At 43.7% G+C, this 24,813-nt stretch overlaps 1 protein-coding gene across 1 annotated transcript in view; it reads left to right on the forward strand.

The window, feature by feature from the left end:
- LOC106584134 (capping protein, Arp2/3 and myosin-I linker protein 3) overlaps window positions 1-24,813 on the forward strand; it is a 52,141-nt gene that overhangs the window by 23,955 nt on the left and 3,373 nt on the right. The window contains exons 19-35 of the mRNA XM_082967950.1: window positions 853-952; window positions 1,172-1,226; window positions 1,812-1,984; window positions 2,078-2,146; window positions 2,770-2,863; window positions 3,157-3,255; window positions 8,334-8,453; window positions 10,242-10,355; window positions 10,496-10,671; window positions 10,983-11,070; window positions 11,346-11,465; window positions 11,540-11,606; window positions 12,009-12,196; window positions 16,574-16,653; window positions 19,702-19,875; window positions 23,713-23,914; window positions 24,018-24,771. Coding sequence (XP_082824076.1) covers window positions 853-952; window positions 1,172-1,226; window positions 1,812-1,984; window positions 2,078-2,146; window positions 2,770-2,863; window positions 3,157-3,255; window positions 8,334-8,453; window positions 10,242-10,355; window positions 10,496-10,671; window positions 10,983-11,070; window positions 11,346-11,465; window positions 11,540-11,606; window positions 12,009-12,196; window positions 16,574-16,653; window positions 19,702-19,875; window positions 23,713-23,914; window positions 24,018-24,771 — 2,673 coding nt within the window. The remainder of the gene's footprint in view (window positions 1-852; window positions 953-1,171; window positions 1,227-1,811; window positions 1,985-2,077; window positions 2,147-2,769; window positions 2,864-3,156; window positions 3,256-8,333; window positions 8,454-10,241; window positions 10,356-10,495; window positions 10,672-10,982; window positions 11,071-11,345; window positions 11,466-11,539; window positions 11,607-12,008; window positions 12,197-16,573; window positions 16,654-19,701; window positions 19,876-23,712; window positions 23,915-24,017; window positions 24,772-24,813) is intronic.

Here is a 24,813-nt window from a genome sequence, read left to right on the forward strand (position 1 = left end):
CATCAAAGGTATTATCTGAGTGAGTTTTAGAGATAGTCCGAATATGAATGTCATCTGTTACTAGCAAGTTATTGATTTCACGAACCTTGTTTCTTAAGCTACATACAGTGCCTTCAGAAAGTATTCAGAACCCTTGACTTTACAGCCTTATTCTAAAATTCACGAAATTCTTTTTTTTTCTTCTCATCAATCTACACACAATACCCATAATGACAAAGCAAACATTGAATTTGTTGACATTTCTGCTAATTTATTACAATTTAAAAATGTAAATATTACATTTACATGAGTTTGGTACTAGTTTGTCACACCTTTATATGTTGAGTTTCTCCCATTCTTCTCTGCAGATCCTCTCATGCGCATGTTATGTATGTTAGTGCAGGGTGAGCTGCACACAGTGGACCTTTCCTACTTGGGCACACCGCCTGAGTGCTAACAGTATATCTCTGGTTCATAGGCACATGATTGCTGCATACAATAGCTGTAGGATCAGCAGGGCAGTTAGAGGGACATAAATTAGGTTACTTACATTGTGTCTACCAACTCCCCTGGGATAATGTACATTTGCTGAAGCATTGTGACAACTTAGCGACACAATGGTAGGTATTAACCGAGTTGGGCTTGGGTCATTGATACGTCCTTGTCTCAACGCAGCTTTATAATGCTGTGAAAGGATCCAGGAACTCAAATTATTTGGGTGGCTCCCATCCTCCTTATAAAATAGGTTTTGTTTCCAAAAGGTTTCGAGATTGTCAACAAAAGTTACACCCGTTGAGCTGCAATAATCAGGTAGCCAATTGTGAAGAGAAAGTGTATATTTGATGTAGTATGGTTTGTGGTTTGTGTTTACAGGGCTGGATGCAGACCTTCTCGCAGTCCTACCAGCTCTCTCCAGACACACCTCCCTAAAGCACCTGTATCTGGGCAAGAACTTCAACATCAAGAGCAGCAGGTAAAGTACTAAAAAGGCACAGTGCGTGTGTGTGGTTGTGTATGGGTGTCTCTTTGTGGGTGCGTGTGTGTGCATGTGTGTGCGTGTGTCAGTTTGCTTCACAGCTTGATTTTCCTCAGGCAGACTGGGATGATTACGATAGCGGCAGGAAATGACTAGTGCCAAAGCTCCTGCTGAGTGTAGTCTGAACTGCCTCTCTCCCCATGGCTCTATCTACAGGGTGCTGGAGGAAATCCTACAGAAGCTGGTCCAACTCATACAGGAGGAGGAATGTGTGAGTGAGAATGCGTCACAATTCACACAACATTCACACATTGCACAATATAATATTCCATTTTATATTCACTGATTGTACTGCAGAGTATATACACAAACGCACAAACACTATAGACATTCATTTACTCAGTGAAAACCCATGGTCAAATACTGACATTCACCACACACACATACTGTATTTGACATGGTACTCTCTCAAACTCTTTATCTTCTACAAAATTGTGTTTTCCTTAATGTATATCACTCCATGGCCCTGTTACTGTGGCATGTAACATATTGTGCCTTCTGAATGATTCACTTTGTGTACAAAGCTATGACACATCGCTCTGTTTATTACAAATGCTAAGTTCCTACGTTTCTCCTTAGCACTGCTCCCAACTGTTCCCAGCAGCATTTTACCATCTCTCTCCACTGTCATCTCCTTCTCTGTCCTCTGTCCTGTCCGGCCCTCTTCTTCTGCCTTACCTTTCATCTGGTCTCCACCCTTACCTCTCACCCAACCATCTCACCCCCACTGCCTTGCCCTCTCCCGTCTCCCTCACTCCACACCCTTTCTCTCTCCCTCTTTCCTTTCCCTCCTCAGGCCCTCCAGTCCCTCTCCCTGGCTGACTCGCGGCTGCGTTCTCGCGGTACAGTGCTAGTAAATGCTCTGGGTAGTAACACCTGCCTGCGTAAGGTGGACCTGAGTGGGAACAGCCTGGAGGACATTGGAGCCAAGATGCTGAGCAAAGCCCTACAGATCAACACCACACTCAGGCAAGAGACAGAGAGCGGGAAGGAGAGAGATAGAGGGTATTGTCAGGTATGGTGATGGTTGTTTTTAACACTTCCTCTCCCCTGTCCTGACAGGAGTGTGACGTGGGATCGTAACAACACCTCAGCTACAGGATTCCTGGATGTGGCTCGAGCCCTTGAACAGTGAGACTAAACACACACATGCACGCTCGCACACATACACACACTCAGTCTTCTAAATCCGTTATAGCTCACTATAACTTATTTTACAGACCCCTTTGATGAATTTGTACGCTCAAAATACAGGAAGCAAGAGAGTTGATATAAATAGCTTCCAAGAGACATGGGGATGCCTGAAGCTATGTCTAATTTAGATGTCCTGTTGTTCAGAGAGAATTTTCAGAATTAGCTGGCTAATATATCAACTCAGATACATGTGAACCAAACCTAGCTTACTGTACACATTGAAACTTGCTATCTCAAATGGCCTAGGGTTGTGTTTAGGCTATAGATCACATTGGGTGCAATAATCAAAGCATTACTCATCCTATCACAGTCTAGCAGGATATTTTGGGATGGATTCTTGTGATTAAGGGGTATTTTGGAAGGAATTCCATCCACTGGGAATATTAACCCTTACCCTTGGGTCTGTAATGCAATTTTCTAGAGCTATCTTTCTCTATCTCCTTTATTTTGCTGTCTCCTTCCTCTCTATCCCCTTCCTTTCTTTGTCTTCTTCCTTTCTCTGTCTCCTTCCTAACTCAAACCCCTTGTCTTTCTCTCACCTCCGATGTGTTCTCTCCCAGTAACTTCACATTGCAGTACATGCCCCTCCCACTCAGTGACATCAGCCAGGCGTACCGTAGCGCCCCTGAGAGGACAGAGCAGGCACTGACCAAGGTGGGCTCCTTATGCTCCCATCTAAATCCTCCCTCCAACCCTCTGTTAACCATCCTCTCCTTTACATTTACATTTACATTTAAGTCATTTAGCAGACGCTCTTATCCAGAGCGACTTACAAATTCTTCTGCGTCTCCATTTCCTCTCCTTTCCTCCACTGCTTCCTTTCTCTACTGGCACCATCATTCTCTCTCTCTCCCTGCCCTTTCCATTTCAATTGACTCTGCTTCATTGACATTTTCACACAGTAGTATTGCCTGTGTGAGTGAAGGGTTTTTATCTGTGGCCATCAGATCCAGCGTGCTCTGCTGAGGAACAACCAGACTCAGCGCTTCTCTCAGAGACAGGCTCTACGGCTGCACCAGGGCCTGGTCACCAGCACTGCTGAACAGGTAGCTAATGTACAGTGTATTCTGAAAGTATTCAGACTCCTTGACTTTTTCCACATTTTGTTACATTACAGTCTTATTCTAAAATGGATCAAATATAAAAATGTCCTAATCAATCTACACACAATACCCCATAATGACAAAGCAAAAACAGATTTCTATACATTTCTAAAAAAACAGAAATACCTTATTTACATAAGTATTCAGACCCTTTGCTATGAGGCTCGAAATTGAGCTCAGGTCCATTCTGTTTCCATTGATCACCCTTAAGGTGTTTCTATAACGTGATTGGAGTCCACCTGTGGTAAATTGAATTGATTGGACATGATTTGGAAAGGCACACGCTTGTCTATATAAGGTCCCACAATTGACAGTGCATGTCAGAGCAAAAACCAAGCCATGAGGTTGAAGGAATTGTCCGTAGAGCTCATGAGGCAGGAATGTGTCGAGGCACAGATCTGGGGAAGGGTACCAAAAACATTCTGCACCATTGAATTGAATTTATTTTGGTTAACAGACAAATACAACAAAATGTACAATGTGGATCCAGAGGATATCACTTGAAAGTATTAATTAAAACACTTGTTTCCAAAGTGGTCCTCGATGGTAAAAACAATAACACATATAATGATTAAAAGGCAAGACAAAATTACAAACAACCTTAAATACATTCATTTATATTGACATCCTAAAAAGTGGCACTATTCTCTGCACTTCTCCCTAACCTTAAAAATCACCCATATTCATTTCACATTAAAACAATCTATTAATTGCACATCATACCGATCCTTCAAATAAATTGGTCCACTCTTGACTCCAAAGGCAACAAGCCCACCTCCCGGAAGTCCTGTACCCCTATGTGGGTCTTAGGGGGGACATTCAGCATATACAGTACCTGATAACATTATTTTGCATGACCTGCATTCTCTATTTCAGATTTTTTGATAGCCCACTATACCAAGCAGAGCAGGCATAATGACACTGAATCAAGGTTGAGACAAGCAGTTTCTTAACTTTAATGTTAAAATATCTAGTGTTACGATATAAAAATTTCCATTTTTTTCGCCATCTTAGAAAGAATTTTGGCAGCAATCAGGTCTTCAGAAAGGGATTGATCTAGGGACACACCAAGATAAGATACACTTGTTTTAGATTCAATTTCCTTGCCTGCACAGTTTACCGTTATCTTGTCAGCAATCTACGTTTTGTTCCAAACAAAATCGAATAAGTTTTTCCCAAATGTAGTGACAATTTGTTGTCAGACAACCAACCTCTAACAAAATGCAAATCCTTACTCAGGGTCTCCTCTATGTAAGCTGTATCCTTCCCTGAAACCAGTATGGCTGAATCATCAGCATAAATCAGGAGTTTGCACTTTACATTTACATTACATTTAAGTCATTTAGCAGACGCTCTTATCCAGAGCGACTTACAAATTGGTGCATTCACCTTATGATATTCAGTGGAACAACCACTTTACAATAGTGCATCTAAATCTTTTAAGGGGGGGGGGGTTAGAAGGATTACTTTATCCTATCCTAGGTATTCCTTAAAGAGGTGGGGTTTCAGGTTTCTCCGGAAGGTGGTGATTGACTCCGCTGTCCTGGCGTCGTGAGGGAGCTTGTTCCACCATTGGGGTGCCAGAGCAGCGAACAGTTTTGACTGGGCTGAGCGGGAACTGTGCTTCCTCAGAGGTAGGGGGGTCAGCAGGCCAGAGGTGGATGAACGCAGTGCCCTTGTTTGGGTGTAGGGCCTGATCAGAGCCTGAAGGTATGGAGGTGCCGTTCCCTTCACAGCTCCGTAGGCAATCACCATGGTCTTGTAGCGGATGCGAGCTTCAACTGGAAGCCAGTGGAGAGAGCGGAGGAGTGGGGTGACGTGAGAGAACTTGGGAAGGTTGAACACCAGACGGGCTGCGGCGTTCTGGATGAGTTGTAGGGGTTTAATGGCACAGGCAGGGAGCCCAGCCAACAGCGAGTTGCAGTAATCTAGACGGGAGAGGACAAGTGCCTGGATTAGGACCTGCGCCGCTTCCTGTGTGAGGCAGGGTCATACTCTGCGAATGTTGTAGAGCATGAACCTACAGGATCGGGTCACCGCCTTGATGTTAGTGGAGAACGACAGGGTGTTGTCCAGGATCACGCCAAGGTTCTTAGCACTCTGGGAGGAGGACACACTTTACTGTATCTGGCATATCATTAACGTATATAAGAAATAAGAGAGGCCCTAAAACTCCACCTGATATTTCTTTGGCCTCTGACAGCATCACCAACATTGCATACTTGTGTTCTGTTGGTCAGATGAGACCTAAACCAATTCACTGCTACATCATTTAGACCCATGCATTTCAGTTTCATCAGGAGAATATCATGGTCCACAGTGTCAAAAGCTTTCTGCAAGTCTAACATGACCATACCTGTATAGTTCCCCTTCTCACTTTCCTGCTTAATGTGGTCAAAAAGGTGGATAAGGCAAGTATCAGTGGAATGAGCTGTTCTAAAGCCATATTGGAGTTCATAAAGAAGTTTGTGCTCAATTAAGGTATCCCTTAAGTTGATTAAAAACAAATCTCTCAACAACTTTGGAAAAGGTGCTGAGGATTGACACAGGCCTGTAGTTACCTACATTTGTTTTACTGCTCTTCTTGTGGAGTGGAACCACCCGACCTGTTTTGAGATCCTTGGGAAATGTACCACTACTAATAGAAAGGTTTACAATATGCGTTTTAGCAGTGACACAAGCACTATCCTTTATGAATCTTGCAGGAAGGTTATCCAGCCCAGTTGCTTTGTTTGTGCTCATTAAGCATAGTAGATAGGAAACTTTGTCCTTTGTTACCATGCACAGCTCAAACAAATAATTAGTGATACCTTTGCTACGGTAAAAGTTGTTAATGAAAGACTGGCCATAGTGTCCAGAGCAGGTGGGTAACTTCTTAACCAGAGATGAGGCTATAGTGGTAAAAAATGTGGTGAAATAATTTCCAACCTTTGCCTGGTCATAACATAAAACATCATCAATATTCAGGCCAATACTACAGGATTTTACCTTATGGGGGAGTTTTGGAGCCAATGTCATTTAACATTTTCCACAGTTTATGAGGCCGATGTAAGTTGTCGTTAACGGCATCTATATAATGTTGGAATTTGGCCTTATCCAATTTGAATCTTGCCTGGTTTCTACAGTTAATATAACCGTCATAATCTTGTTGTAGATTTGTCCTTCTGAATCTGGCCAGGTAGCGATCCCTTTTCCTTATGAGGTCTAAGATCTCGGAAGTGATCTATTTCTCTGACCGCTGTTTGATTCAAATTTGTTTCATCGGAGCCAGAGAGTCTAGTGCAGACAGAAACAGATCTTTAAAAAGATACCAAGCTTGATCAACATCATCACAGTTTAGTACATGAGACCAATCCAAAATTCCAAGTACTTCAACATTGAAGGTCCCTAAGAACATAGTGGCCTCCATCGTTCTTAAATGGAAGAAGTCTGGAACCACCAAGAGTCTTCTTAGAGCTGTCTGCCCGGCCAAACTGAGCAATCGGGGGAAAAGGGGCTTTGTCAGGGAGGGGACCAAGAACCCAATGGTCAGTCTGACAGAGTTTCAGAGTTCCTCTGTGGAGATGGGAGTACCTTCCAGAAGGACAACCATCTCTGCAGCACTCTACCAATCAGGCCTTTATGGTAGAGTGGCCAGTCGGAAGCCACTCCTCAGTAAAAGGCACATGACAGCCCACTTGGAGTTTGCCAAAAGGCCCCAGAATGACTCAGACCATGACAAACAAGATTCTCCAGTCTGATGAAACCAAGATTGAACTCTTTGGCCTGAATGCCAAGCGTTTGGAGGAAACATGGCACCATCCGTACGTTGAAGCATGGTGGTGGTAGCATCATGCTGTGGGGATGTTTTTCAGCGGCAGGGACTGGGAGACTAGTCAGGATTGAGTGAAAGATGAACCGAGCAAAGTACAGAGAGATCCTTGATAAAAACCTGCTCCAGAGTGCTCAGGATCTCAGACTGGGGCGAAGGTTCACCTTCCAACAGGACAACGACCCTAAGCACACAGCCAAGACAACTCCAGGAGTGGCTTCGGGACAAGTCTCTGAATGTCCTTGAGTGGCCTAGCCAGAGCCTGGACTTGAACCCGATCTAATATCTCTGGAGAGACATGAAAATAGCTGTGCAGCAACGCTCCCCATCCAACCTGACAGAGCTTGAGAGGAGCTGCAGAGAAGAGTGGGAGAAACTCCCCAAATACAGGTGTGCCAAGCTTGTAGTGTCACACCCAAGAAGACTTGAGGTAATAATCGCTACCAAGGGTGCTTCAACAAAGTACTGAGGGTCTGAATACTTATGTAAATGTGATATTTCAGTTTTTTCTTTTTAATACATTTGCAAACATTTCTAAAACACCTGTTTTTACTTTGTCATTATGGGATATTGTGTGTAGATTGATGAGGGAAAAAAACTATTTAATCAATTTTAGAGTAAGGCTGTAACGTAGCAAAATGTGGAAAAAGTCAAGGGGTCTGAATACTTTCCGAATGCACTGGATATGTGTGTTAGTTTTATGTGTGTAATTGAGAGACAATGAGTTGAGCCATCGTTAGAGCAATAATACTGCTCTAATGATGGCTTATTGCTCTAACGAGGGCTCAACTCATTGTCTCTCAATAATACTGCTCTAATGATGGTTTTTTGCTCTAACGAGGGCTCAACTCATTGTCTCTCAATAATACTGCTCTAATGATGGCTTATTGCTCTAACGAGGGCTCAACTCATTGTCTCTCAATAATACTGCTCTAATGATGGCTTTTTGCTCTAACGAGGGCTCAACTCATTGTCTCTCAATAATACTGCTCTAATGATGGCTTTTTGCTCTAACGAGGGCTCAACTCATTGTCTCTCAATAATACTGCTCTAATGATGGCTTTTTGCTCTAACGAGGGCTCAACTCATTGTCTCTCAATAATATTGCTCTGATGATGTCTCAACTCATTGTCTCTCAATCACACACAGTACGTATGCATTGTATGTCTTTGCTGACACTCTTCCTGCTTCTCTGTTCTCTGTTTCCCAGGTGATGGAGCGTCTGTGTGTGCGTGTGCAGCAGCAGGTGTGTGTGCTGCGTGGAGTTGGGGAGATGGAGGAGATTCAAGCTGCTAAACAAGTGCTGAAGGAGGCCAGGAACTCTCGCGCGGTGAGTGTGTGTGCATACCTGAATCATTTCTCTAATCTCTCGATTGTAGTTGAGTGTTCAAGTGTATGTGGTCTTCCTTTAAACTAGGGTACCTGTGAGGATTTCACACACTGGACAACTTGTTACAGCTGTTGATAGGCCATTGATAATAATCTGGCACAATTTTCCCATGTCATTACATTAAGATATAAGGTGGGATCATAGCTATATTCAATAAAATTCACAAGTTGATTTAAAACCTTTGTTTATCCGTTTATCATGTTTAGTGTCTTGACGGATTTGTCCTCAATCGTGTGACATGAAACATTACTTTTCTGTCCTTGCATTTATGGCAGTGTAAGTTGTCGTTATATATATTAAGCATTAATCAGTTCAATTAGAAATTGAACTCTAAGAATACTGGATCTAGCTTTTTCTTGTATAGAGATCTCAGAAATGCACTGTAACTACGTAACATTTCGCGTCGTCTTATGTTACGGGTTGAGAACAGTTTTCATGGGCACACAAATCGAAAATAATAAATGCGATTGCAAAATCAAATACTTGTAACCGACAGTCACCTTACCTTGATACTTAAAACCTAAATCGATAGTGTCATTAAAATGGTTCTTCAATAATTATGCATAATAGTTTAGTTTTGTTGGATGTGCATTTGGTGTCCAGCTGATTAGTTATGCCATGATATTTTCACACATCCTCATCTGATCCAGGAAGGAATTTTCTGAATGACAGTCAAGTGATGAACAGCTGTTGTGATAGCACATGCAATGCAACAACAGCCCAAGGGCTGGAAAAAAAGGTGTTCATGAGGAATGTCCAAAAAATTCAAGAGGCTTGAAGTAGCCTACTTGAACTTGTACTTCAATTACCGGAAAATTCCCTTGAAAATCAGACATTTTCTAAATTTTGCTGCTTGAAAAGTCATTGTAATTATTGTAGCCAATTTATAAGTTCTCCTGCTCCCTTATAATTATCCGTGATTTCATTTTTTATAAATTTCTGTGAGAGATGACCACTTTCGTTTGTTTCCCGCTGCTTCAATTGAAGGGTGTTGCGCTACTCTGTTGAGTAAAACTATGTGTGGTTATTTTGAGGACGACAAGATCTAATGTTGCCTTCAACTTGGCTTTCCATACAAATCCTTCGATTAAAAAAAGAACCTGGTATTTGGTCAAATTCGCATTAGAAAAACAGCGATGGTGAGATTCAAATGGTGAGATTAATGCTACCGCTATTCATAGCTTTGTTATGTGTGCCCGCGTCGGTTACAGAAAAATCACCATGCATGCATCTAATCGATTTAGTCAGGCAATGTCCACATTATTCTCACATATTTTAGAATGTACTGTAATAATAATTTGAATATCAATGCATTGGCAAGGCCTAAAAAATGCATTATTGTTAAAGTGTTAATGGCCTACTTTTTTGACACTTTTTGCATGCTTTTTGGGGGGAGGGGTTAGGGATATATATTAAGCCTTATATGTATAATTATTAAAATTATACAATTGTATAACATTGAATTTGACTTGCCAATGTCTGTATGAACCCTGCTTAAAAGATGTAGTCTTTTGTCTATGTTGTTGTATTGGTTGAGTTAATGGGTACATTTGCATATATTAACTTTTATACATGTGGAACTGCATTGAAATCATTTTGACATTTTGATCCCAATGTCACACATCGGCCCCATTATTTGTGTATTAATATGACTCTCTCTCTCTCTCTCTCTCTCTCACACACACACTCACTCTTTCTCTCTCTCTTTTTTCTTTCTCTCATTTTCAGCTGTACCCCTCCCTCTGTGAGCTAGCTCATGTGCTGTCAGTAGATGGGCCAGTCAGACAGAGACTGGACTCACTGGCAGGAGAACTGGCCAAGGCAGCCGACAAGGAACTACAGGTGCAATCCTCAATACATCACATATTTATATAAACTTTTGATTTACTTCTTCATTAAAAAAAATGTAAATTAAGCAACACAGGGATTGGTTGAATATTTGATTGGTTTATTGATTGTTTATTTGGCTTGTTGATTGACAGGTGATAGTTGACTCCATGGTGTCTCTCTGTCGTGAGCTGTGCCCGCTGTCCTCCTCTGCAGCAGAGAGATTGAGTCCTCCGCTCTCGTCCGTCTCTGAGCGTGTGTCCATCCCTCGCTCAGCCATCCGTACGGCCCTGATGGAGCGAGCAGCTCAGGACATCCACCGCGCGCTGGAGTAAGAAAGGGAGGGAGGGAGGGAGGGAAGGAAGGAAGGAAGGAAGGAAGGAAGGAAGGAAGGAAGGAAGGAAGGAAGGAAGGAAGGAAGGAAGGAAGGAAGGAAGGAAGGAAGGAAGGAAGGAAGGAAGGAAGGAAGGAAGGAAGAGGGGGAGCTGAAGGATGAAGATTAGTGATGCAGTCTTATTTGTTCAATTTAATCAGTGTGGGTATCTGTGAACTCATTCCATCATACTGTCTTCCCCCTCCTCTCCGCCCTGCCTCCCTCTCCTGCTCCCTCTCCCTCTCTTTGTCTCTCTCCCCCTCTCCCAGAGAGGTGAAGCTCTCAGTGGTTTCCTATCTCACCAACTCCATTGTGGATCAGATCTTGCAGGAGCTCTACGCCACTCAAAAGACCCTGGTATAGACATGCTGTCGTCTGTCTGTGTGTCTGTCTGTCTGTAGGCCGGATATTGATTCTGTCACCTTTTGCCTACCATAACCAGTAACACTTTACTTGAAGGGGCACACATAAGGCATTCATAACACCAGTATACACTTTTGCAGTATCATTCATAGCAACCTTTATAACACCTTTGTGAAACCAGTCATAACACCTTTATGAGCGTTGCAGTATCATTCATAACAACCTTCATAATACATTTATTCATGTGTAGTGTCTGCTCCCTGTCCCAGACGCGTCAGGTGTCCCAGGTGAAGCGTTGGGAGGGGACATGTGATGGAGGGACAGGCCGGAGGTCACACAGACACAGAGACTCTCTGGACATCACAGACGAGGAGCTGGGCACCAGCATAGTAAGCATTGTGTGTTGACATCGTCTGTTTAGGATGTGTGTTGGTGTTTTGACATCTTTCTCTTCCCTCTCTAGGACACAATTGCCATTAAAAAGCACAGCTCTAGAACTAGACGAATACGACCCGTTTCAACCAGACTGAGTGAGTATGTCTCCGTCCCACTATCTCTATATCCCTCTATCGCTCTCTTCCTCCCATCTCTCTCTCTTTTATAGGTCCATTAGTGACTGTGTCCTGCTGTGTCTGTTTTTCTCTCCCTCTTTCCCTCTCCCTCATTCTCCTTCCTCTCTCTCTCTGAGTGAGCCATTAATGGCTTGTGTGCATGCCAACCTGAACCCATTACTGCCTCAACATATTTGAGTGCAGTTGCCAATTGTTGTAGTTTTTAAACAGTATTTATTTCAAGCACAGATGACAGCACCACACGACTGCTAAGGGAACTTCTACCCCATCGCCGCTTCCTTCTCCATTTCTCTCCCTTTTATGCATCTGTTTCGCTCTCATCTCGTCATCTTTCCATCTTTTTTTCGCTTTCTATTTCAGGCCTGTGTGATGACTCCAGCTCCTCCCCGCCCCCCTCTACGTCCTCTTCTTTCTCAGCCCTCTCTCGCTCCGCATCCTGTGAGGGGCTGTCTGAACTCCCTACCCAGGGTGCACCTCTACATCATGTGACGCGGGTTAGGCCAAGGCCCCCACGGAGGCACCGAGCAGGACACGCCCCCTCTGACACAGTAAGAGGAAGCTGACATCAGGATCTCACCCCGTATGGAATATACACTACTGTTCAAAAGTTTGGGGTCACTTATAAATGTCCTTGGTTTTGAAAGAAAAGCACATTTTTTTGTCCATTAAAATAACATGAAATTGATCAGAAATACAGTGTAGACATTGTTAATGTTGAAAATGACTATTGTAGCTGGAAACGGCAGATTTTTTATGGAATATCTACATAAGCGTACAGACGCCAATTATCAGCAACCATCACTCCTGTGGTCCAATGGCACGTTGTGTTAGCTAATCCAAGTTTATCATTTTAAAAGGCAAATTGAACCCTTTTGCAATTATGTTAGCACAGCTGAAAACTGTTGTCCTAATTAAAGAAGCAATAAAACTGGCCTTCTTTAGACTAGTTGAGTATCTGGAGCATCAGCATTTGTGGGTTCGATTACAGGCTCAAAATGTACAGAACCAAATAACTTTCTTCTGAAACTCGTCAGTCTATTCTTGTTCTGAGAAATGAAGGCTATTCCATGTGAGAAATTGCCAAGAAACTGAAGATCTCGTACAAAGCTAGTAGCTCAAAATGTCCAGAAACAAATAACTTTCTGTCACGTCCTGACCAGCAGATGGAGCTGTTGTAGTAGTTTGGGGGTCAGGACGTGGCAGTCTCGTGTGTGTGTGTTTGATTGTTCTGTGTGTCTTGTGACTCCTGATCAGGAACAGCTGGGGATCGTTGTTCCTGATTGGGAGTCATATATGTAGGAGTTGTTTGTCACTGGGGTTTGTGGGTGGTTGTTTTTACACTGCGTTTATAGCCTGTAAAACTGTTACTGTTGTCACCTTCATTGTTTTTTCAAGTGGATGCTTTACTCTTTTTTGGTAATAAATAACCATGAGTATTCACAAACCTGCTGCGCCTTGGTCCATTTATGAAGACAACCGTTACAGAACCACCCACCAAAGGACCAAGCAGCAGAGGAACGAGGAGGAAGGATGGACATGGGCCGAGTTAAGGAGGAGCGTTTCCAGGGCGATGGAAGACTTTAGGAAATTCGAGAGGCAGCCCCAAGAATTTTTTTGGGGGTGGGCACAAGGGCAGTTTTGCGGGGCAAGAATGGAGCCCCAGGCCAGCTCCCCGCACTAGCCTGGAGGTGCGTGTTCCCAATCTGGTACACCCAGTACCAGCACCACGCACCAGGCTGCAAGTGCGTAAACCCAGCCTCGCCAGTCACCAGAGCTGCCCGCCAGTCAACAGTCACCAGAGCTGCCCGCCAGTCAACAGTCGCCAGAGCTGCCCGCCAGTCAACAGTCGCCAGAGCTGCCCGCCAGTCAACAGTCGCCAGAGCTGCCCGCCAGTCAACAGTCGCCAGAGCTGCCCGCCAGTCAACAGTCGCCAGAGCGGCCCGCCTGTCAACAGTCGCCAGAGTGGCCAGACTGCCCTGAACTGCCGGAGTGGCCAGACTGCCCTGAACTGCCGGAGTGGCCAGACTGCCCTGAACTGCCGGAGTGGCCAGACTGCCCTGAACTGCCGGAGTGGCCAGACTGCCCTGAACTGCCGGAGTGGCCAGACTGCCCTGAACTGCCGGAGTGGCCCTCCTGCCCTCCGGTCCAGCCAGAGTGGCCCTCCGGTCCAGCCAAAGTGGCCCTCCTGCCCTCCGGTCCAGCCAGAGTGGCCCTCCTGCCCTCCGGTCCAGCCAGAGTGGCCCTCCTGCCCTCCGGTCCAGCCAAAGTGGCCCTCCTGCCCTCCGGTCCAGCCAGAGTGGCCCTCCTGCCCTCCGGTCCAGCCAGAGTGGCCCTCCTGCCCTCCGGTCCAGCCAGAGTGGCCCTCCTGCCCTCCGGTCCAGCCAGAGTGGCCCTCCTGCCCTCCGGTCCAGCCAGAGGGGCCCTCCTGTCCCCCGGTCCAGCCCGAGTGGTCCGTCTGCCCGGCGCAGCTATCGGCGCCATCAAAGTGGGCGACGCCAAAGGTGGAGCGAGGTCCACGGCCTGCACCTGAGCCACCTCCAGGATAGGTGGGTTGGGGAGGGAGGGTGTAGCACAGTGCCGTCGGTGACGGCAGCCACCCTCCCTTCCCTCCATTATTGTTTAGGGTTAGTGTTTATGGGTTTTGTTGGGGATGTTTTTTTTTTTGTGGTTAGGTGCATTCCGGGGTCTGCACCTTGAGGGGGGGGTACTGTCACGTCCTGACCAGCAGATGGAGCTGTTGTAGTAGTTAGGGGGTCAGGACGTGGCAGTCTCGTGTGTGTGTGTTTGATTGTTCTGTGTGTCTTGTGACTCCTGATCAGGAACAGCTGGGGATCGTTGTTCCTGATTGGGAGTCATATATGTAGGAGTTGTTTGTCACTGGGGTTTGTGGGTGGTTGTTTTTACACTGCGTTTATAGCCTGTAAAACTGTTACTGTTGTCACCTTCATTGTTTTTTCAAGTGGATGCTTTACTCTTTTTTGGTAATAAATAACCATGAGTATTCACATACCTGCTGCGCCTTGGTCCATTTATGAAGACAACCGTTACACTTTCTTCTGAAACTCATCAGTCTACTCTTGTTCTGAGAAATGAAGGCTGTTCCATGTGAGAAATTGCCAAGAAACTGAAGATCTCGTACAAATGCTGATGCCCCAGATACTCAACTGCACAACTGAGCAAGAGGACAAGTACATTAGAGTGTCCGGGATGCTGGTCTTCTAGGCAGAGTTCCTCTGTCCAGTGTCTGTGTTCTTTTTCCCATCTTAAGCTTCTCTTTTTATTGGCCAGTCTGAGATATGGCTTTTTCTGAGATATGTCTTTTTCTTTTTCTACGCTGTTGATGTTGAGACTGGTGTTTTGCGGGTACTATTTAATGAAGCTGCCAGTTGAGGATTTGTGAGGTGTCTGTTTCTCAAACTAGACACTCTAATGTACCTTTTTCTCAGTTGTGCACCGGGGCCTCCCACTCCTCTTTCTATTCTGGATAGTGCCAGTTTGCGCTGTTCTGTGAAGGGAGTAGTATACAGCGTTGTATGAGATCTTCAGTTTCTTGGTAATTTCTCACATGGAATAGCCTTCATTTCTCAGAGCAAGAATAGACTGACGAGTTTCAGAAGAAAGGTCTTTGTTTCTGGCCATTTTGAGCCTGTAATCGAACCCACAAATGCTGATGCTCCAGACACTCAAGTAGTCTAAAGAAGGCCAGTTTTTAATTCTAAAGAAGGCCAATCTTTAATTAGCACAACAGTTTTCAGCTGTGCGAACATAATTGCAAAAGGGTTTTCTAATGATCAATTAGACTTTTAAAATGATAAATTTGGATTAGCTAACACACTGTGCCATTAGAACACAGGAGTGATGGTTGTTGATAATGGGCCTCTGTGCGCCTATGTAGATATTCCGTAAAAAATCTGCCGTTTCCAGCTACAATAGTCATTTACAGCCTTAACAATGTCTACACTGTATTTCTGATCAATTTGATGTTATTTTAATGGACAACAAATGTGCTTTTCTTTAAAAAACAAGGACATTTCTAAGTGACCCCAAACTTTTGAATGGTACTGTATACTACTGAACTGCTGACTGTGTGATACTGAACTATGAATATGGAAATACAGGCTCTATATTCACTTATATATTCACTTATGAATATTGTATACACCGAGAGGCCCCTGCTGTAGTAGATTTCTCATCTGAGTGCAGAAGCATAAGGACGTAGATATATTAGCTAATAAATTATACATTTAAGGAGATACTGATATGGCAACACATAGTTAATATAAGTGAACTTTAAAAACTCATGGAGTTACATCGAGATACTTGCATATTAATAAGACAGAATACAGATGTTATTTGCATTGCTAATGACCACTACAAAGACAATATTCCCTTATGATACAAGCAAAATGTATAACTAATGGGTATATTAATTGCTTGTTAAATAGACCTGATGTTAATATTGATACATCTGGTTTATTTAACAAGCATTTAGTATTGCCATTATTTATACATTTTGCATGCTTGCCCAAGCACATTTTCTATTCCAAAAGAACCATTATTCATGTGATTAAAGTAATGATAATACAACTTTGACTTAATTTATGGTTCATGCATAATTCCCACCGCATATTCCCAAATGTTAGGGCCTCCCGGCAGTGGCAGCGTGCTGCTCTATTTTTCAGAATGAATTGGATTGGGTCCAGGGTAATCTATACTAAGTGAATTACTCCAATTGGGTTAAGTCATCTCTCTGAAGCTAGTATAAACCATTTGTATTATTACAAACAGAACATTAAAAAATAAATTGTAAGCCCCTCCAATAAGCTCTTACAAACAGTGTGGGAAATCAGTCTTTATTTCTGGAATATAAATGGATGTTTAAGAATAGTATCGTAATTCTGAAATATCTCTCTCCCCGTCACCAGCATTGCACAGAAAACGGAGCTGTCACTCCTCTTGATGATGGACTCCCAGATTTCTACTCCAAGAGAGTTCTCCCTGATAGGTAGATCTCTCTCTCTCTCTCTCTCTCTCTCTCTCTCGCTCTCTCGCTCTCTCTCTCTCTCTCTCTCTCTCTCAAAAACAAATAGGGGTGAATGGCACACTATAAGCATGATCTAAATTGCATGAATCACCTCCAAAGTAACTACAACTCAAATCATTTAGCATAGGCCTACTTTCCATTAGTCCGTAGACTACTTTCAGGATAAGGATTTTAGGTGAGCTTTGCCTTTAGTAATAGCTTTAGAGAGTACCCTCTCCTCTTGTCACATGCCGGCAGAGTAATGCTGGTCCATGCTAAAGTACATCCACACAGCAGATCATCTGGTTAAGTAGATGCTTTTAGTATTATTACATTTACTGTTAAGCATATTTCTAAATTAATGTACTCTGGATAAAGCGTTGTGTGCCATGAATTGTATCCTTGCAACGTCTCTCACTGCCAGGAAGTGTTTCAGTGAGGTAGCTGCCCAGAGAAACATATAGGGACTGATGACAGGGTGAATAAGTGAAAGTACAGTTGCTGACTAGGGACAAACTGAACAGGCTTATGATATAGACATATACTGAGTGTACAAAACATTAGGAACACCTGCTCTTTCCATGACAGACTGACCATGTGAATCCAGATGAAAGCTATGATCCCTTATTGATGTTACTTGTTAAATCCACTTCAATCAGTGTAGATGAAGGGGAGAAGACAGGTTAAAGAAGGATTTTGAAGCCTTGAGACATTTGAGACATGGATTGTGTATGTGTGCCATTCAGAGGGTGAATGGGTAATACAAAATATTGAAGTGCCGTGCCCTGATTCTGGAAATGTGCATGTACACCCTGGCTCATCTACTGTTGCTAGCCCCAATTCTGACTTGTGCTCTGATATCTGCTTCACTGATTTCTGCTCTCGTAAAAGCCTGGGTTTTCTGAACTAGAAGCGTATTACCTAAAATGGATCAGTTGAAAGTGTGTGTTCACAGCTCCAATCCAGATGTGTTGGTTATTACTGAGACGTGGTTAAGAAAGAGTGTTTTAAACACTGATGTTAACCTTTCTGGTTACAACCTTTTTCGGCAAGACAGATCTTCCAAAGGCTGTGGAATGGCAATCTTTACCAAGGATCACCTTCAGTCCTCAGTTGTCTCCACCAAGTCTGTCCCCAAACAATTTGATTTGCTGTTTCAAGCATTACACTTTCAAATAGCTTTTTGTTGTCTGTTGCTGGGTGTTATCGTTCATGATCAGCACCGGCCTGTACCCTAAATGACCTTAGCCCTCTCCTGGCCCCATACACTAAGTCTGAATTTGTCCTGCTACGTGACCTAAACTGGGACATGCTTAAACCACCTGACCAGGTCCTAAAGCAATGGGACTCCCTAAATCTTTCTCAGATTATTACCAATCCCACAAGGTATGACTCCAAAAAAAACAGAAAAGGCTACTCTCCTTGATGTTATCCTCACAAATAATCCCGATAGGTATCAGTCTGGTGTTTTCTGTAATGACCTTAGTGATCACTGTTTTACAGCCTGCGTTCGTAATGGCTGCTCAGTGAAACGGCCTGTCCTGATTTTTCATAGACGCTTGCTAAAAAACGTTAATGAGCAAGCCTTCCTTCATCACCTGGCCTCTGTAAATTGGTATAGAATCAGCTTGATCCCCTCTGTCGAAGATGCTTGGACATTCTTTTTTAAATATTTTCAGTGGTATTGTTAACAAACACGCCCCCATAAAGAAAATGAGAAATTAAAACAAGTTCAGTCCCTGGTTCGACCGTGATCTGGCAGAGTTACTCCACCTCAAGAATTCCATTTGCGAAAGACACGCGCATATTCAGGCTGACTGGCTCTCGTTCAGGCAAATGAGAAATAAGTGCACTCAGGCTATCCGGAAGGCCAAAGTTAATTACTTTAAGGAGCAGTTATCTCTCTGTGGGTCTAACCCCAAGAAGTTCTTGAAAACGGTTCAAGACCTGGAGAATTAATCCTCCTCCTCATAGCTGTCCATGTCCCTTAATGTTGATGATGTGGTTGTTACTGACAAGGAGCACGTCTGAGCTCTTTAAATCACCACTTCATTAAGTCAGGATTCCTATTTGACTCAGCCATGCCTCCTTGCCCGTCCAACATTTCCTCATCTCCCACGACTTCTAATGCAACCAGTCCCGATGCTCCTCCCTCTTTTCCCCCTGCCCCGCTACAAAGTTTCTCCCTGCAGGCGGTCACTGAGTCCGAGGTGCTAAAGGAGCTCCTTAAACTTGACCCCCAAAAAACATCTGGGTCAGATGATTTAGATCCTTTCTTCTTTAAGGCTGCTGCCCCTATCATCGCCAAGCCTATCTGACCTTTTTAACTTGTCTCTCCTCTCTGGGGAGGTTCCTATTGCTTTGAAGGAAGCCACGTTGCGTCCTTTATTTAAAGGGGGAGATCAAGCTGATCTTAACTGTTATAGGCCAATTTCTATTTTGCTCTGTTTTGTTCTATGTTTTTATAAAAACATTGATATTTTTAATCCCAGGCCCCGTCCCAACAGGAGGCCTTTTGCCTTTTGGTAGGCCGTCATTGTAAATAAGAATTTGTTCTTAACTGACTTGCCTAGTTAAATAAAGGTTAAATTTAAAATTAAAATAAATAAAAGTGCCTTTGAACAGCGTATGGTAGTAGGTGCCAGGCACATTGGTTTGAGTGTGTCAAGAACTGCAATGCTGCTGGGTTTTTCACACTCGTTTCCCATGTGTATCAAGAATGGTCCACCACCCAAAGGACATCTAGCCGACTTGATACAACTGTGGGAAGCATTGGAGTCAACATGGGCCAGAACCCCGTGGAACGCTTTCAAGTCCATGCCCCAATGAATTGAGGCTCTTCTTTTGAGCGGTGGGAGCTGCAACTCACTATTATGAAGGTGTTCCTAATGTTTTGCACATATTTTTACTGTATAGCTATGGTCAGTTTGTCTCTCTTTATATCTGCCTTTTGTCTTCACCCTTTATCTTCTTCCTGTTTTGTTCCCCTCATCTCTCTCTACCCTTTCCATCTCTTTTTCCCTATGTCAGTCAGTTGTCCTCTCTCCATAAAGCCCACTCTCTCAGGCGAAAGAAAAGACGCAATATGCTGGCCATCTTTGGTTTCCGTAGGAACCGCAACTCAACGCTCTCCAATCAGGGGCCAGAGTCTGGCGGAGATGGGTGTGGGGAGGAGTGTCACACTGTTGCCACGGCACCCACAGGGTTTGTGAATCCTCAGTATCACACACACACACCCAGGTAGTATGATATATATAAAGCCGTGCAATCTACACAGCATGATTTATATCAGTGTCGCATGATCTTCACTTTCACTTTATAACACGTTTACCCCTTACCTCTTTAAGATTTTGTATCACTCTCATTCACTCTCTCTTTCTCCCTCTACCTTTCATCCTCTCTCTGTCCCTTTGTTAGTATGATGAGCATTAAGTGCATGCTCTGTGTACCATGTGTACTATTAAGCAGTGCTGGGAAGCAGTGCTGTATTGATATGAGGAATGGTCATGCTGCCAGAGAGCACTGCAGATGTAGATGTCACCAGTGTGTGTAAAACAGATGTAGATGTCACCAGTGTGTGTAAAACAGATGTAGATGACAGCAGTGTGTGTAAAACAGATGTAGATGTCACCAATGTGTGTAAAACAGATGTAGATGTCACCAGTGTAAAACAGATGTAGATGTCACCAGTGTGTGTAAACAGATGTAAATGACACCAGTGTGTGTAAAACAGATGTAGATGTCACCAGTGTGTGTAAAACAGATGTAGATGACACCAGTGTGTGTAAAACAGATGTAGATGTCACCAGTGTGTGTAAACAGATGTAGATGACACCAGTGTGTGTAAAACAGATGTAGATGTCACAAGTGTGTGTAAACAGATGTAAATGACACCAGTGTGTGTAAAAAGATGTAGATGACACCAGTGTGTGTAAAACAGATGTAGATGACACCAGTGTGTGTAAAACAGATGTAGATGTCACCAGTGTAAAACCGATGTAGATGTCACCAGTGTGTGTAAACAGATGCAAATGACACCAGTGTGTGTAAAACAGATGCAAATGACACCAGTGTTTTGTAAAACAGATGTAGATGACACCAGTGTGTGTAAAACAGATGTAGATGTCACCAGTGTGTGTAAAACAGATGTAGATGACACCAGTGTGTGTAAAACAGATGTAGATGTCACCAGTGTGTGTAAACAAATGTAGATGACACCAGTGTGTGTAAAACAGATGTAGATGTCACAAGTGTGTGTAAACAGATGTAAATGACACCAGTGTGTGTAAACCGATGTAGATGACACCAGTGTGTGTAAACAGATGTAAATGACACCAGTGTGTGTAAACCGATGTAGATGTCACCAGTGTGTGTAAACAGATGTAGATGTCACCAGTATGTGTAAACAGGTGTAGATGACACCAGTGTGTGTAAAACAGATGTACAGTGCCTTGCGAAAGTATTCGGCCCCCTTGAACTTTTCGACCTTTTGCCACATTTCAGGCTTCAAACATAAAGATATAAAACTGTAATTTTTTGTGAAGAATCAACAACAAGTGGGACACAATCATGAAGTGGAACGAAATTTATTGGATATTTCAAACTTTTTTAACAAATAAAAAAATGAAAAATTGGGCGTGCAAAATTATTCAGCCCCCTTAAGTTAATACTTTGTAGCGCCACCTTTTGCTGCGATTACAGCTGTAAGTCGCTTGGGGTATGTCTCTATCAGTTTTGCACATCGAGAGACTGAAATTTTTGCCCATTCCTCCTTGCAAAACAGCTCGAGCTCAGTGAGGTTGGATGGAGACCGTTTGTGAACAGCAGTTTTCAGTTCTTTCCACAGATTCTCGATTGGATTCAGGTCTGGACTTTGACTTGGCCATTCTAACACCTGGATATGTTTATTTGTGAACCATTCCATTGTAGATTTTGCTTTATGTTTTGGATCATTGTCTTGTTGGAAGACAAATCTCCGTCCCAGTCTCAGGTCTTTTGCAGACTCCATCAGGTTTTCTTCCAGAATGGTCCTGTATTTGGCTCCATCCATCTTCCCATCAATTTTAACCATCTTCCCTGCCCCTGCTGAAGAAAAGCAGGCCCAAACCATGATGCTGCCACCACCATGTTTGACAGTGGGGATGGTGTGTTCAGGGTGATGAGCTGTGTTGCTTTTACGCCAAACATAACGTTTTGCATTGTTGCCAAAAAGTTTGATTTTGGTTTCATCTGACCAGAGCACCTTCTTCCACATGTTTGGTGTGTCTCCCAGGTGGCTAGTGGCAAACTTTAAACGACACTTTTTATGGATATCTTTAAGAAATGGCTTTCTTCTTGCCACTCTTCCATAAAGGCCAGATTTGTGCAGTATACGACTGATTGTTGTCCTATGGACAGAGTCTCCCACCTCAGCTGTAGATCTCTGCAGTTCATCCAGAGTGATCATGGGCCTCTTGGCTGCATCTCTGATCAGTCTTCTCCTTGTATGAGCTGAAAGTTTAGAGGGACGGCCGGGTCTTCGTAGATTTGCAGTGGTCTGATACTCCTTCCATTTCAATATTATCGCTTGCACAGTGCTCCTTGGGATGTTTAAAGCTTGGGAAATCTTTTTGTATCCAAATCCGGCTTTAAACTTCTCCACAACAGTATCTCGGACCTGCCTGGTGTGTTCCTTGTTCTACATGATGCTCTCTGCGCTTTAAACGGACCTCTGAGACTATCACAGAGCAGGTGCATTTATACAGAGACTTGATTACACACAGGTGGATTCTATTTATCATCATTAGTCATTTAGGTCAACATTGGATCATTCAGAGATCCTCACTGAACTTCTGGAGAGAGTTTGCTGCACTGAAAGTAAAGGGGCTGAATAATTTTGCACGGCCAATTTTTCCGTTTTTTGTTAAAAAAGTTTGAAATATCCAATAAATTTCGTTCCACTTCATAATTGTGTCCCACTTGTTGTTGATTCTTCACAAAAAAATTACAGTTTTATATCTTTATGTTTGAAGCCTGAAATGTGGCAAAAGGTCGAAAAGTTCAAGGGGGCCGAATACTTTCGCAAGGCACTGTAGATGTCACCAGTGTGTGTAAACAGGTGTAGATGACACCAGTGTGTGTAAAACAGATGTAGATGACACCAGTGGGTGTAAACAGATGTAGATGACACCAGTGTGTGTAAAACAGATGTAGATGACACCAGTGTGTGTAAAACAGATGTAGATGTCACCAGTGTGTGTAAAACAGATGTAGATGACACCAGTGTGTGTAAACAGATGTAGATGTCACCAGTGTGTGTAAACAGATGTAGATGACACCAGTGTGTGTAAAACAGATGTAGATGTCACTAGTGTGTGTAAAACAGATGTAGATGTCACCAGTGTGTGTAAAACAGATGTAGATGACACCAGTGTGTATAAAACAGATGTAGATGTCACCAGTATGTGTAAAACAGATGTAGATGACACCAGTGTGTGTAAAACAGATGTAGATGTCACCAGTGTGTGTAAAACAGATGTAGATGACACCAGTGTGTGTAAACAGATGTAGATGACACCAGTGTGTGTAAAACAGATGTAGATGTCACCAGTGTGTGTAAAACAGATGTAGATGTCACCAGTGTGTGTAAAACAGATGTAGACGTCACCAGTGTGTGTAAAACAGATGTAGACGTCACCAGTGTGTGTAAAACAGATGTAGATGTCACCAGTGTGTGTAAAACAGATGTAGATGTCACCAGTGTGTATAAAACAAATGTAGATGACAGCTGTTGCCCTTCTCCCACTCAGATTATGAGATGCAACAGAATGATGGCAATGATGATGTAGTCTAATGAATAAAGATGTAAAGAATTATGCAAGGGTAATATATTCTATCCCAATATTAAAACATTATTATAGCTTATCCTGCTAGGTTAGAAAGCCTAAACAGGCCCCAATTGTTATCTACACCAAATCAAATAAAATCCAGGGGCCACTGAGCAAATTCTTGGTTGACTCTCATTGTTTCTCTGACTGTCCTCTTTGCTCTTCTCTCTCTCAGGACAGCCACTGAGAATGTCTACACGCTGCTGCAGCCCCCTCGTTCTGCTGCCAGGGCCTGCTCTCCTGGTGAGGGGGCTGATGGGAAGGTGGAGGACCAGAGGGGGGAGGAGCCAGTAGGCCTGAGCCTGCAGCCAGTGCAGAGCATACCACCACAGCCTGGCATGCCGGGCAGCAGACACCCCTTCTACTCACCCAGCCAGGTACAGTCTATGCTGTATCACTTGTGGTAGAAAACATTCATACTGGTTGATGAGTTCATGGTTATAATATCTCTTCTCATCTTTTCCTCTGTGTTATTTACAGCCATCAAAGCTAGAGACAGCGCACGAGCAACCTGCAGATACTGACAGACATTGGTCAGAGGACAGACAGGTGGACAGACAGTGGACAGAGGGGCTTCACACAGACAGAGAGAGGACATTAATAAGACCGGCTGACAGACACTCTGACCGGCACTGGACCGAGGACAAACTGTCAGACAAAACATGGACAGAGGGAAGAACAGCAGAGAGACAGATGGACAGATATTGGACAGAGAGCAGGCATGCAGATAGACACATGGAAAGACAGTGGACAGTTGACAGACACACACAGAGACAGATCGACAGACAGTTTGATCGAGATAGACAGTGGACGGTGAGCAGACAACAGACAGACAGAAAATGGGCAGAGGGACGACCGACAGACATACAGATAGACAGACAGTGGATAGAGAGCAGACAGTCAGGGAGACAGTCTGACAGACAAGCCCAGGGACAGCATCTAGCTCAGAGGCCTCTGCCCCCTTACCCATCAGACAGGACTCCATCACCTAAAAGTGAGACTGACTCCCAGAAAAACATGGAGGCAACCGTGGACCGACAGAAGTACTCTGACACACAGACGGACAGACATCTGCACTCAGACACTGCTGTAGGACAGGTGGAAGGGTGGAGGGGTGGAGGAGGGGTTCCCCCTGGACGGGTTTCTATGAATGCATCTAAACCAGACCCTCCTCCCCAGAGCAGCAAACCCAACCAGTCCAAACTGAGACAGAGACATCTACCGGAGAGCTCTGGTACTGCACCTGTCTCTTACACATTGTTGTGTTGATTTAAAG

This window comes from Salmo salar, chromosome 23 (genome assembly GCF_965601325.2).
Source record: "Salmo salar chromosome 23, fSalSal1, whole genome shotgun sequence".
In the NCBI taxonomy this organism is placed as follows: domain Eukaryota; kingdom Metazoa; phylum Chordata; class Actinopteri; order Salmoniformes; family Salmonidae; genus Salmo; species Salmo salar.